The sequence below is a fragment of the Trichoderma asperellum genome, chromosome 1 (assembly GCF_020647865.1).
Source record: "Trichoderma asperellum chromosome 1, complete sequence".
NCBI lineage: Eukaryota > Fungi > Ascomycota > Sordariomycetes > Hypocreales > Hypocreaceae > Trichoderma > Trichoderma asperellum.
This window is the reverse complement of record NC_089415.1, coordinates 2071585-2085249: the sequence shown is the minus strand read 5'-3', so window position 1 is coordinate 2085249 and position 13665 is coordinate 2071585. Positions and strand designations below refer to the sequence as shown.

The 13665-nt window shown below is 48.2% G+C and overlaps 5 protein-coding genes across 5 annotated transcripts; 3 read left to right on the top strand and 2 right to left on the bottom strand.

Annotated features, from left to right (window-relative positions):
• Positions 1-42: 42 nt before the first annotated feature.
• Positions 43-1328, bottom strand: TrAFT101_000639 (uncharacterized protein; the record flags this gene model as incomplete). The annotated part of the gene is made up of 2 exons (XM_024904474.2): positions 1175-1328; positions 43-1047 (listed from the first exon to the last, which is right to left on the bottom strand). Exons 1-2 carry the CDS (start codon positions 1295-1297, stop codon positions 43-45), a joined length of 1128 nt encoding a protein of 375 aa, XP_024764858.1. The 5' UTR covers positions 1298-1328.
• Positions 1329-4108: 2780 nt separating this feature from the next.
• Positions 4109-6809, top strand: TrAFT101_000638 (uncharacterized protein). Its single transcript, XM_024901694.2, has 4 exons — positions 4109-4661; positions 4736-4766; positions 4859-5283; positions 5353-6809. Exons 1-4 carry the CDS (start codon positions 4440-4442, stop codon positions 6568-6570), a joined length of 1896 nt encoding a protein of 631 aa, XP_024764857.1. The 5' UTR covers positions 4109-4439; the 3' UTR covers positions 6571-6809.
• A 1425-nt stretch (positions 6810-8234) lies between these two features.
• TrAFT101_000637 (uncharacterized protein) lies at positions 8235-8417 on the bottom strand (the record flags this gene model as incomplete). The annotated part of the gene is made up of 1 exon (XM_066126103.1): positions 8235-8417. One exon carries the CDS (start codon positions 8415-8417, stop codon positions 8235-8237), a length of 183 nt encoding a protein of 60 aa, XP_065982202.1.
• A 43-nt stretch (positions 8418-8460) lies between these two features.
• On the top strand, positions 8461-9613 carry TrAFT101_000636 (uncharacterized protein; the record flags this gene model as incomplete). Its single annotated transcript, XM_066126102.1, has 3 exons — positions 8461-8493; positions 8552-9498; positions 9553-9613. 3 exons carry the CDS (start codon positions 8461-8463, stop codon positions 9611-9613), a joined length of 1041 nt encoding a protein of 346 aa, XP_065982201.1.
• A 3129-nt stretch (positions 9614-12742) lies between these two features.
• On the top strand, positions 12743-13622 carry TrAFT101_000635 (uncharacterized protein; the record flags this gene model as incomplete). The annotated part of the gene is made up of 3 exons (XM_066126101.1): positions 12743-12891; positions 13277-13403; positions 13617-13622. The coding sequence occupies 3 exons, from the start codon at positions 12743-12745 to the stop codon at positions 13620-13622; spliced, it is 282 nt and encodes a 93-aa protein (XP_065982200.1).
• Positions 13623-13665: the final 43 nt, after the last annotated feature.

The following is a 13665-nucleotide window of genomic DNA, read 5'->3' as shown; positions in this document are numbered from 1 at the left end:
AGGAAGATTGAGGAGCGACAATAACAAGGTAGCTAGCGATTGCTAGCCTTGTAGTCGTGATATTGCTGCTGCCACCAGTTGCCTGATCTGGAGCCATCTGTCTGTGAGGCTTCCTCTCATTTCCTCCTCGCCAGCAGAGCTACTGCTCAGCAGCTCTAGAGAGTTGGTGATGTCGTTATCGTACTTTGTAAGTGCTTTTAAGAGCGCAGCATCTATAAGGTGACGATCCGTGTCTTCATCTCTTACGCCGTCCAGGACAGCTTGCCATTGTCGGAGGGGCAGACAGAGCATTCTCAATGCAACGTGCGTACGATAACATGCCGTCTGAGAGTCCAGCATATACTTCTCCCAAAAGCCCGCGTCTTCGAGATGCTCCCTCTGAGTGGGGTTTAATAAGGGGCAGATGTAAGGGTCAAGGCAAGTCTCGTCCCAAGGATTAATAGATGACGGTAGCGTGAAGCCATATTCTACGAGCAGCATGTCGTTTGCATGGGGCCCGTAGCGGATGAACACTTCCTCGCCAGGCTCGTGTGTGCGAGTGGTAGTGAAAGTGAAGAACTTGTCGTTGAAGGCAGCCATACAGTAGCCCTCGGGGGTGTGATTGAAAAGATCCGCCACGGGCTGGAGCGCCATGTGATCCTCCTTGGGTAGCTTCTCCGTCTTTCGATTTGTGTGGTAGAATGTTCGGGTATTTACCAGGAGCCAATTGTACAGATACTCATCCTTCTGAAGCTGCGGGTACGCCGCGGCCACAATCGCCCAGTCTTTGCCGAACTTTTCTTGCTGCGCTGCAAGTAAAGACTTGGATCCTGGAGGCAGTAACGCACGTAGCTTAGCTGGCCAGCATATGGGCAGACTGATGGCAATATCTCTCCGAGAAGGGAGGACGGGGCGCCATTTTTCCAAATCAGGGTTGGAATCAAGGCAGAGTGAAGCAGCAAGAATGGCGTGAACAGTGGCACCGCTGAGAGTCTTGGTGATGTCCTTGGGAGTGTTGCTGAGGGTACGCAAAGCAGATACAGGGACTTTGAGAATGACTTGGTTGGCCTAGTCATGATGTTAGCATATGATATATTTGTGTGTTTGACTCTATATAGGTCGGCTTGGTGCACTGAGAAATTGAACCAAGCTTAGTGGCTAGAGGAATATTCAAAGAGAAAGCAAAATACTGTACCTCGAGATGGCGGGTTGCAACAATACCAAGACCTCTCCCATGCAGAGCTTTTGGATGAATCCCGTTTAACTCAATACCTATGGAAGATGTCCACTCTAGAAGCTGGTCGATGGCCGCTTCCATTGCTGCGGCTTGCTCTATAAGTGAGTTGACCAGGTGAGTGGAAAAAAGTCATCCATGGACGGTAAAATTATGCGATATGGCGATACTATGGGGCGAGATGGTGAGTCATTAGCTCCTAAGCTATGGCGAAGTAGCGCTGTTGGCGTCGCCTACAGTGCCAAAGCACAGGCTGCTGGTCTACAGCGAAACGCCATGTCAGTAAACCATTTCTCCCCAGCCGTTGTTATTGAGCCACTTATCCAGTTTGCCAGTATGCTCAAGCGTGGTTTTTTATTCAGCGCCGTGGCATTTCAAGCCAAGTCATTTTCTACTGCTGGCAAAATTTAGATGTAGAGCTATTCTTGGATGGCGATAACGGCTCTATTATCGAATCGATTCTGCCGCCTTGAATGTCCACACGAGAACTGCCATGGGATAGGAATGCGAACGTTATTGCAGGCCTCAGAAACGATGGAACTAGTCATAGGTTGTTGTTAGCACCTGTGCGATAGTATTAACATTTATTGTTTTGATTTAGTCCTTGAAGCATCAATGGCTCGAGCACCAGCAATGGCTAAAAGGTATTACAAAATGGTCGCAATTCTGTTCCCAGGCTCCTGCGTCAAGTAATATGATGAAGATATATATAGGTTGAAACATGGGCCGTTGGCCTAGGATGGGGCCTTGGCAAAAGTTTTTTGCGTAGAGAGGCATTCGCATTCTATATGCCTTTTAGATGCAATACCTCAAGTACATATGAAAGAGATGATAAAGAGGCCATACCCAGTCTTGAAGCTATTATATCTCGGAACTGCTTTGAAGGAAGCACTGGGAATGATAGTAGATACCTATTAGGGAGCAGTATTAAGTTGTATGCTCCATCTTTGAGAGAAACGCAGTATCGTGTTGGCATCAACCAGTCCTCATGTCATGTTAGTACGTCAGCGGAGTGTGGGAAATATGTAGATAGAGCCGGGTTACCTTAAGTGGGCTACTATGCAGAAGGACTGTAGTTGAAGTATCTGGCATACTTATAACAACGCCACAGAATCCATAAGAGGGAAACTCTCGTGGTGTAGACCCCTTCTATTTAGCAAAGTAGGCGGAAATCTAGAAAATCCATGCCCTGATCTAACACGATTGCTTCAGATGGATTAAACTAGCTTTCAAACCCACAACACTTCGAGATTCTTAGCTGAATGCCCCAGAATATGTCCGTCACAAGTATTCCGAACTCTAATGCAGAATATTTATCTCTTGGGTGCCAGCGGCTGCGTGTTCATGGTATGCGAGGTCGCGTCTAACGATGCATGTCTCCGCTGATATACTCAAGTCTCGTAGGATTTTGGTCAGTAGGGTTCAGTAGAAAAATGCATCCAAGGAATATGAGGCTGGGAAATACTTTGCTTGATTGAATTAGAGACTCTATTGCTCCGGAATCTTTTTCATCTGGGGGGTAGAGGCAACACGATCGGGTTCCTTTGCTGGAGTTTCCAGCTTCAAAGCAACTCAAACAGCAAATGCTTCGAGAATACCTTCGCTTCCATATCCAGCTACTCGTAAGAAGTCAGATTTATACTGAAAAGAGGGTATTAGGATGAATGGCAAAAAACTATGATCGAAAAGAAAAGAATAGAGATTTCCTCTGCCCAAGAGAGGGAAGAGCAGCACCTTCCCAGAATGATTTTACGAATAGGCTATCAGACATCTTATCGAGTCACTTATCTATAGCGATATGGAGCACGTGCAGCATATTCAATCAGGAATAGACAAGCAAAAACACACACCCGAATATCATCATATTCTTTGCTCTTCTACTGCTCTTGAAGCTATCTATGCATTCATGTTATCGACCTTCTCCACCCGGGGTCGTACTACTGGCAAGCGACATGCAACTAGGATAGAAGGTTGCAATCCGAGGCAGTTATTCTGTCTATTAACTAACATTGCTCTCTTTCCAGGATTTGAAGAAGAAAGAAATTGCTCTCAACGGCAACGATAGTAAGAAGAGATTGTACAGGGTAGACTCTTGGTATACCTACTACGTCTCTAACAAGTCTTCTACCTGGGTCCTGCTATTCCACACATGTACTTTATAGTCTGATATGCTATATACTAATTGCGGCGAGATCATAGGAAGAAACTAACATAGCTCATATGTATCACGACGACGACGACGACGATGACGACGATGACATTGAGAAAGCTACAATCATCATCCCTTTCGACATTGGCGTTGATCAAGTCACGGGTCTGAGATATTGATGTTGGACTTTGTGGTAAGAGGCTTGAATAATGAAGCTTTTGCCGTCAAACAGGCCGGCATGTTCATCTGCAAAAGGACACAGCAGCTGATGCAGTCTTCCACTTAGTATGGTGGCAGCCGTTGGGAAGTTGGCCGCCGGTTTACCCGAGTTGATAGCTAGATCCACAGTGTTGAGCGTCCTGCCTCACTCAGGGTTCCAGACTACCACTCCAAAGTGCCTTTTCTTCACGCTTAATAAAAGCCGACGACATACTTTTCGCCGCACACCCTCAATATTTACAATCCGGGCCGGGCCGTGAGACAGAGATCCGCAGGCCCACAAATCCGGTGCCGTTGATACAGCCACGGTTCGATGCAGCTCTGATAAAATATGCTGGCTCTACCATTGCTCCAGTCTTCAGAACGAATCATCATCTAGCACCAAACTAACGAGGCTGGCCATCTTTACTGGTGCCACGCTGCACCAGAGCTGTAGACGTACCCAATCTAAGATTGACATCTCACAGGCTTTTGCGTCCTGAAAGCGGGTCGTTAGGAGCTTACATCTCTCTCTCTTCAGAGCCATCAGCCCGCCGTTTAGCGGCCGAGCATCTCGACGGCGCAAGGCAGGGTCCACACCTCCAACGGAAGAATATATCGCTAGTTAGGTCGTTAGAAGATTTTCTCCTTCTGAGATAGCACTAGGCCTAGTAGCCGGCGGAACGAACAGGGAAAGGGAGCACCCCTGAACGGATGCCCAACGGGCGATGAGCTCCATTTTGTGCACCCGCCACCTCGAGCTTTTTTCTTTCTTCTATTTCTCTGCCTTGTGAAGCTCTCAGCAGCCACAGACATTTGGTCCTTTTTCTAGAGCTTCCTACACGACAAAAGGGAGAGGGGCACACAGACTGCGTCAAAATGGAGGCATATGGCCCAGGTAGTGGCCGCCCAGGAAATAATGTATGTGTCATCGGCACTGGTGTGACGGGGCTGTTGGCGGTGAAAAATCTGGTCGAGCAAGGCTTAAACGTCAGAGCTCTGGAGCAAAGCGAGAATCTCGGCGGCAATTGGTACCATTCGATGGATACGGAGCAAGTGTCGGCGTTACCAGAGACGAGGGTGAACATGTCGAAAGAAACAGTGAGTGACAGCGACCCAAGAACCATGTTTGGATGTATAGCACGTGAGACTTACCAGCAGATGAAAACCGACAGAATTGTTTTACAGATTTCCCAATGCCAGATGGTAAGCTTTGGACAAGATGAGCTCCAGTAGCTGCTGAAAGCGGCACGCATATTTGAAGAAAATTTGCTGACAGGGTTGTTGTATGCGTACAGACTATCCGTCATTTCCTTCCGCGAAACAGATAGGCGAGTACTTGGAAGCATACGCAGATAAATTCGAATTGATCAAACATATCGAGCTATCGACAACTGTGACGAGTATCCGACGAGACGAAGAAGACGGCGTTTGGATCGTATCCACGAGGCACACAAAAACCGGCGAAGAAGAAGAGCGAGAGTACGACAGAGTAGTGATGGCGACGGGAGGTCTCAATGTCAGAAACATGCCCGAGATCAAGGGTATCGAAAAATTCGCTGGAGATGCCATACACTCTCGCGATTTTAAAGACCCAGCACAATATGCCGGAAAGAATGTCCTGGTCGTGGGCCTGGGTTCTACCGGAGCCGATACATTGAGCTTTCTGAAGCAGGCCGGTGCAAATAAGTTATATCTCAGCAGCAGAAGCCGATGTTCACTGGTGAATAATCCCGAACATGCTTTCTCGCCTTAGCACCATTCAAGAAAACGCTGACAAGTATGCATCTAGATCCCTAGAACAATTGGAGGACGGCCGTGGGACCATTATTTGACCCGCCGTGCCGATTCAATGATGCGACGCTCAATAGCATGGTCCCCTCAAGTCTCGAATTATGTTGCCGGTAAAGCAATTGGCCTCATACAAAGTTATACGTTTCCGACCCTGAGGGGACATCCTTGCTTCAGCGGTGCAGTCAGCGGTCCGCTGTACCGCAGTCCGTTTGTCTGCGATGAATTGCCAAGCCTCCTAGACAGCGGTGATGTAAAAGTTTATGGAGGTATTATGGGAGTTGCGGGTCCCCGTACTGTGGTGTTCAAGGACGGCAGCGAGATTACAGATGTAGACGCAATCATTTTTTGCTGCGGCTACTATCATGATCTCTCTCTAATCAAGGGAGAGGGGAACCCTGCGGATGTGGAATACACTACAGACTCATTTGAGCAGCTGAAGCAGGCAAAACACCACATCACCAATAGCCAATATCAAAGACTCTATCACGGTATTCTATCAGAACGATATCCGGAGTCGTTGGCCGTGCTGGGTGGCCTCACAACAGTGCGACCTACATTTGTGCTCTACGACCTTGCTACTATGGCACTCGCCAGCCTTTGGTCTGGGAGTTATCCACTGCCTTCGCCACGAGCAATGAAGAGAGAGATTGACTCTCATTACAATTTCGTGGTACGAGCGCTTGAAAACGGCCCGATGTCATTCCTTGGCCTCCGCATAGATGTGCGAGGGACCTACAAATGGCTAAATGCAACTGCTGGAACTGGAGTCATTGAACGACTTGAAGGGTGGGGCTGGGAAGCGTGGAAGTTCTGGTGGAAAAACAGGACACTGTTCAAGTACATCATGAATGGACCTAACGTTCCGGCTGTATACAGGCTCTTCGATATGGGTAGGGGGAGAAAGCCATGGGATGGGGCTCGAGCAGCTATTGAGAAGGTCAACGAGGAGCCCATAAAGAAGGCTGCTGAGATGCCTAAGGAGCAGACCAAAGAAGTGGCCAACGACGAGACAAAGGACGAGGCAAGAGATGAAGCAAGATATGAAACTGGAAGCGAGACTGAAAGTGAGGCCGAAGAGGAGGTTGAGCATATCACTGGAGAAGCCACCGAAGAGGCCCACGCTGCGGATATGATGAAAGTGGAAGCAATGGATTACATGGAGCCTGAGGACGAATCAACTCTTGCGATCCATACTCCATATCAAACAGATGAGTAAAGTGAGCCAAAGAAAGGAGAGAGTAAAGGCTGCCACAATGGCAGAAACAAAAGTTCAGAGACAGGGAACAAAGGACACAGGGCAGAGAGAGGAGAGAGACGAAAGCCCAAAGGGAAATTCGTCGGGGCATGGCGATAGGACACTAGAATAAGCATCCCACACAAGGCATTCAACGCATGATAATGAGATAATGATAATGAGACATGAATATAAAAATGGACGCAAATATTGAGTGCACGGTCGTTGGTGGCGCCTTATGCAGACTGCCTATAGCAATCTATCATGGTTGACGAAGGCTTTACCCGTTGTCAAGAGTCGCAACTACGGTGGACGCTTGCTTTCATCGGACTTTACGACTATCATCGCCGATCCTTTCTTGTGCACAATTTTTACTTTCCCCAGGTCATGTCTATCCCCTTCCCTCTCCCTCGATTATCCATGATTATGGTAGCATCACGCCAACAATTTTCACCTTTCGTTTCTTTCTTTTTTTTTTTCCCTCACCGATTTTGATCCTCTAGCGAGGAGTGAACCATACAAGAGTAGGGCTACAGCACACCCCACTCAGACAATCTAATTTCTTGGGGGAAACTAGGAGAGATCCGCGGCTTACGCAGCAGCCTGCATGTTTGCTATGTAGTACTCGTATAGGTATCATGGGCTGAGCCTTATACCGGACACATATGATAGTTCTGAAGCTGAAGAGGGCGTGAACGGAGAGAATCGGCTTAGCAAAGTGCCAGGGCCTCGAAAAGTGGCTGAAAATCCTTGGAGACAGGGTACGTACGGCTGATCCCGGGGGGGGGGGGGGGGGGGGGGGGCGTGTAAGTGATGTACTCATACTTGAAAGCTGTTCTTCAGAGAGTACAGTATCCGTAGCTGCCGGAGCAAGACCACCGCGGCGGGCAATGGACTTACAAAAGCTTCATTCTACCTAGCAAACGGTCCATGTCATGAAGTTTCAGCTTGTTTGCTATGCGTAGACGGACTGCATACGAGCAGTATGTATAGACGTTAGGCATCAAGCGAACAAAAGAAAGCTGCTGCATAAATTTCAGCAGAGCAAAAATCCTCCTTTGCATGTGTTGTGTGCAAGTACTCTAGTCAGGCAGTGAGCTCTTGAATGAGTTTCGCAACAGCGGGCTAAGAGTAAAGCACTTGGTAGTAATAACGTAGTGAGGGAGGATGAGACATTGAACTAAAGTGCTCCTCTTGGGATACCGGGTTACCGGTGCTGATTGTCGCCTCTCCCGCTGTCAGGCGGACAAAGAAATAATACATGGTTGCATAACTTAGAGACAACAGATGCAAGGGGCTCATCGACCCCACGATAGCCACCAGCTCTTGTTACTGGCTGCCGTATGAAAAAGAAGTCACGATAGAAACCCACCGTAGCAAACAAATGCAGACAGCAAACGCGGAAGGATGAAACGCTGACGGATTTCTTGGATAGGTGTCGTCTGCTCGCCTTGGCTTTTCATATTTATATCTTGGCAAATATTGTAAATTCTTTCTCTTATATATTGTGTAGACTGCTTCTTTTGCGAGTCTTATAAGTGTCTTTGTTTACTGATTTGGCAACTTCTTTCTCCATAGATCTTTCTCATTCCGATATTAAATCGTTTGCTCAATCATAGAGAAAGTTCCTGTTGGATGCCGTTTTTTCACTCCTTGTTTCTGCGTATGTGGTCGTCGAGAATGGACTGTCCAGACCGGCCACCTCCGCTTCCACCAAGGCCCACGATGTCTGAAAGTATCACGTCGACAAACAGAATGGCATCTTGCGAATTAAGCGGTACGCCAGACGCCCCTTCATATCTAGTGACAAGAGTATCTTCAAAGATCATGGTGAGCTCAGCCAAAGGGAAATCCCCAGAGGCACCGGCGAATATGTCCACGCCTTCGCCTACCTCTGAATCCAAGGTGATTTCTCCGTTGTTGCAGTCAAGTTATTAGTTTCGAGACCTAACACACCAAACAGAGCACGAAGAGAGTATCTTTTGTTCTTCCCGTCAAACCGACAGAGGAGCTTGAGCCTGAGTGTTGGCCGTTCGGTCGGAAATCCTGGGAGGTTAAAAATCGCCTCACTACGGAGGAGATTCGTCACCTCTTGCCTGCCTCGTATCGAATTGGCATAGCCTGGATTGGGATTCCAGAGAACCGTGTCGAGCAATTCTTGACGATCGATCTCAGTGTAGATCGCTTAATGAAAGCGTTCGATTGTTTTTTCATGCTTGGTAAGGAGTATATACCACCGCGCGCTCTCAGCTACCAGCAAGCTCTTGGTCTCGAAATCACCGTCATTGAGAAGATGGATATGCATTTGCTTTACTCCAAGGATAAGATCTTTATAAAGCCCTTCCCGCGGTATCTTCTTGAACCGAAATTTTGGGATGAATTTCTTGAATGCCCCAAGGAGTGTCCCTATCATAGTCCATTCACGACTCTTCGAAGAGAAGGGCGGTTGAATAGCGGCTTTGAACTCACAAAACTCAAACCATGCAATCACAGCATCATTTGGATGCGCGCCATGGGCTTCGCTTTCTCTTATGTTGGTCTTGTGCGTAATAGGAGCGACTTTGAGATTGCAAAGGGGAAAAACTTGATGCCAGATGGCCTCAACTTTGAAAACTGGAAGTACTTTGTCTCTCGGGTGCTCAGCGACAACGCCGGCGGCAAGATTCTCAGGCATATCGACAAGCGATTCACATTTGGCGAACTGAATCTGGAGCGCCTCAACCAAATTTTCATGATTCGTAGCCCTTTGATGTGGCTGTGCCAAGGGAATGAATACCGAGACTTTGTCCAGGGTCCCTTCTTTCTGCCACCCTTTTCTATTTATGTGGCTGTCGTTATGGGATACATGCTCGCTGGGACTGCGTACACAAAGTTCAAGAAAAACAAGATATTTTCATTTGCAATAGTGGTGTAAGTAGCAACTTTCTTTTCTTTGTGGCCCTCCTAATGCTAATGTTGACATAGTTTAGTTGGTTGCCTCTGGTCTGTCATTGGCTCGCTCTCTTTCGTCATAACTTGTGCTTAAGGGATCGAAGATGAGGCCAGGCCAGAGATGGACGGTCTTGAGATTAGTCTGCGCGGCTAGGGTGGGAAATGTGTGTTTCTGGAATTTGGCTTGTTTGATAGAGATGGATAACGATGCACTAAATTTGTGGATTATAACATTGATTGACCATTTGGGATATAGATAGTCTCTGCTAGGTAGTTAGCTTTAAACCATATAGAAGGAAACGGAAAAATTCATTCCTTTTTGTGCGAGAACAAGTCCATCTACTTAATATCCTTTCAATTAACACCTGGTAGATGAGCCGGCAGGTTTAAGACAAGATCTGAGAGAAGAGCGTGTGGTCCACAACGATGCCAAGCCGCGGTGCTACCCTGCGGTTCAATTTTCACCAAGGCGTAACTATAAGCAGTATCATCGTAAACCTGCCATTAGGTAGCCTTTATCTGTATTTATCATTTTCGCTATTTTTCAATTCTTTGCAGATGTAGCTAAGTGTGTTTGTCGGAAAAGAGTTGGCTATGCAGGGTATTGAAGCGCAAGGAATTGGTAGCATTAAAAGATCAAGAGACGAGTTAGCAAATGTATCTAGGCCAACACATGAGAGATACTTGGAGGATAGAGGATAATACTAAAAACGTTGACAGATAATCTATCACCGAGAAACTTGTCATGATCGAGCTTGTAATTGCGTGTTGTTTGTATTGTCGATCTGCGAAGGGCGAGGGCTAAGTGATGCCTCTTTATACAGGTTTTGCCAATCTGGAAAGAAACAAGCAGCAACAAGATTAGATCACGGTATTTTTGTTTTGAGAAATTAGAAGATGGTTAAGAATTCCCTAGAGGAACAGTATGCTTCTTTTTGCCGTTGGCGGTGTTCCAAGTGCGGCTCCGACAGCAGGTGCCATGGCCATCTTGCTGCTGCGTACTCCGTAATCCATGGCTCTCCGCCCCTAATTCAGCCTCGCTGTGCTCAGGCTCAGCCTTGCCATGTTGAGATTTGCTTTGCATCGGATTCGTTATTTTGGTATTGCAGTTCCTCGCCTTTCCCCTCCCAAGTATCGTGGCCCAGCACCCTTAGGGCCATGGCCGCTGCAAATTGACTGATTTAACGGACATGCAGCCTGCAGCAGGATGTCCTGGCAACAATTTACTGGCAGTCTCCCCGAATTGAGGAAGCCTCTACAGACATTATGTGATGTAGTATGATTCCGAGGGCTGTATTCGATATTCTGTTAAGCCTCTATCTCAATTACTAATGCTATGGATTATCAGAGGGACCGCAACTCCATGGCTCACGGCGCAATCACCCCAACTATATGTTCGTAGGAACGACCAATAACCCAAAAAGCTCAAGACATTACATTCTGGAATAACCTGGAGTCTTAAGATACTGGGCTGCCGTGATATATCATTACCGGAAAACTTAGCAAATGGTAGGCCGCCGTGGCTGATATCCACGATCATGGCCTTTCCTCGACGGAAGCTACATTGCTACTAGCAGGCGAGATTCTTTACTCTACGTTCGGCTCAAATTTAAGATTTTTTCCATGGTGAGGAAGTTGCATTTCTCAAAGAACCGTATGTCTCGTTGATGTACAACAAAAAGCTTGTTCTCTTGCCCTGACACTGGCGGCTGATGCATGGCAGGCTTTGAACCAGAATTGTTGCCCGCCATATCAACCGCCGATATATAAGAATACTGAGACCAAAGAGCAGACTGCGAAGCCTCGCGAAAGGAAAACAGTTGGGATAGAGGTTACTGCTATGGATAAGGATATCTCGGGGGAGGGCTGAGTCGATTCCCTAATGGAGGTGCTGCTGCTGGTACATATCTAGCGCAGGATCGCGCATGGAATCGCGGCACATGAGCTTGAAAGCAGCAGCCAATGCGTACGCGGTTATAAGCGCTCTCACAGTCTCGCCATACACATTCTATAATACTAATACTGCCTACTACTAGCACTATGGGTTCCATTTGGGAGAAGAGAAAAACGCGGCTACTGAGGCGGAACCGTGCAGACTTGCCCCCCTTTCGGGCGTAACGCCAAGCTACGTCAAAGTTTGGTGGGATGCGGCGATTTGTTTCAAGATGGCAACAAAGCCGTTACAGATGAGTCCTAGAGCAGCGGATGTCGCGCGAGAGTCGAAAGCTTTGCACCATGCGCTGAGTACACTGGTAAGCGCATGGGACAAGCAAGGTAGATTTTTATCTAGTGGTAGTAGAATTGAGTAAGAAACATGTTGTTGCTGCAGCTCGTGCGCAATGATCAAGGTCCGAGCATGTTTCCCTTCTCTCCCAAAGCGCCTACTAGTGGATGCTGTTTTACGACGACTCAGTAGAGGCACTTTTGTTAGTGAGCTTGTTTGTCGTTTGCCGGAACCTCATTTCCAAGGCGCCGTCAAACTCGGTGATGGGAGCAGGCTGCCGTCGTCGTCAAGCACTGTCATCCCTAAGAGGAGAAAGGGAGGACAGATGCAGCGGCTAGATGCAGCGCTGCTCTCCATCACCATGGCGGTGTCGCCACTTTGTGCACTCGCCCGCATGTTAGCAGCTACAGCACTTCGTATTGTCGGGAAGCTTGCTGCTGCTGAACCCTCCAGCAGGAGCTAGCACTGCTATGTAGCAAGCAATCAATCAATCCCATCTCCATCCGCCTATTATTAGGACCTTGAATGAGTCGAGCCGGCAAGTTGGCACAGAGCACCTTGACCAGTTTCGACACTAGGCAGACACACCGGGCTTTGTTCCAAGCTGGATGCCCGTCGCAAAGGCCAGCTACGTCTGTAATTAGCGAGTGGCAGGATCAATTGAATTCCAATCAACAATACAGAATCGTGGCAATCCTTCTAGAGCTCTTCTGCTGCCAATGACATCAATGCACAAACAAGACAAAGCCTCGAAACACTGCTGAGCCGGCCTTGGCAATCTAAACCCGATATCCATACTGTACAGCACAATACGGGGGCCCTTGCCCTTGCCAACTGCATCTCAGGTCAGGCGACTTGACCTGAATTGACTCGAGCCTGAGACTTTTGCCGTGAGGTGAGAAGTGAGCAGGGTACGTACCGTGCATGGGGTGGTGCTTTTTTCGGTCCTCGCCTCCTCCCTCGCCTTTCTCTCTCACCCCCACATCCAGCCACACACGCATGAACCTCGTCTTTTGTCACCAAAACCGAGCCAGCAAGAGTAAGCAGGCTTCCCGTCAGAGTCCCGGGAAATTCGCATCTTCCAGCCCAGTGCCCGATCCGATTCCTCAAAATCAATCAAACCGAGCTCAACCAGCTCCTGTTAGACGGTAAGCCCGTGTCGTCTCTCTTAACTCTGTTTCTCTCTATCTCTCTCCCCGTCTCTCTCAGCAATCAAAAGAAATCACTCCAAAATCTCCTTTGAACACCCAAACAAGGCGCGGGCGGTTCCTTGCGCCTCGCCTCACAGCTACACGGCTCAAGGACGCCTTGTTTCTGTTTCTCCTTCCCCTCCTCTCTTCCTTCTTCTGCTTGCTTCTTCATCTTCATCTTCCTCATTCATACTGCACTACTGCTATCTTGCACCGAATCTGCATCTACGGCCTCTGATTCGTTTCCCGCCATCCACACTCTCTCGTCCGGTTTCACAGCGCCTTACGAGCCTTCCCTTGCATCTCGTGTAGGTGCCGCCATCTGATTTGTGCTGCTTTAAAGCCCCCCAAAATTCCCTTGCAGACGAAACGCGTTCATCCATAGAGACGGGGCCTATCAACTCGTCGCCTCCCCCTCGATTCTGTCTCCACCAGCTCCAGTGGCGCTAGCAGATACAACAATCAACAGGGTACGTGTAACACAAGTGGCAGGTATCTTTTTATCTGTGCCTCCTAGCCTCTCCTAGCAAGCTCCTCCAGCACGGACTAGCACAGGATCGAGTTAGCCAGCGGGTGCTTCGTTTGCCTGCTGCGAAGCTGCTTGATATCGCCCTTTTGATTGCCCAGCCTCTTGCAGCTTCACCTCCTGCGGCTGAACCCCGTTTCCTCTGACGTTGATGCAGCCTTGAAACCCTCTCCAGACCGAGGCGCCACCATCACCATCTCCCATCT

Excerpts from the sequence above, each read along its gene's own strand:
- TrAFT101_000638 (XM_024901694.2), top strand. The coding sequence starts at position 4,440 with ATGGAGGCATATGGCCCAGGTAGTGGCCGCCCAGGAAATAATGTATGT. Across the intron at positions 4,662-4,735 it reads TGAACATGTCGAAAGAAACA|AATTGTTTTACAGATTTCCC; the intron begins GTGAGTGACAGC and ends GAAAACCGACAG. Across the intron at positions 4,767-4,858 it reads AGATTTCCCAATGCCAGATG|ACTATCCGTCATTTCCTTCC; the intron begins GTAAGCTTTGGA and ends GTATGCGTACAG.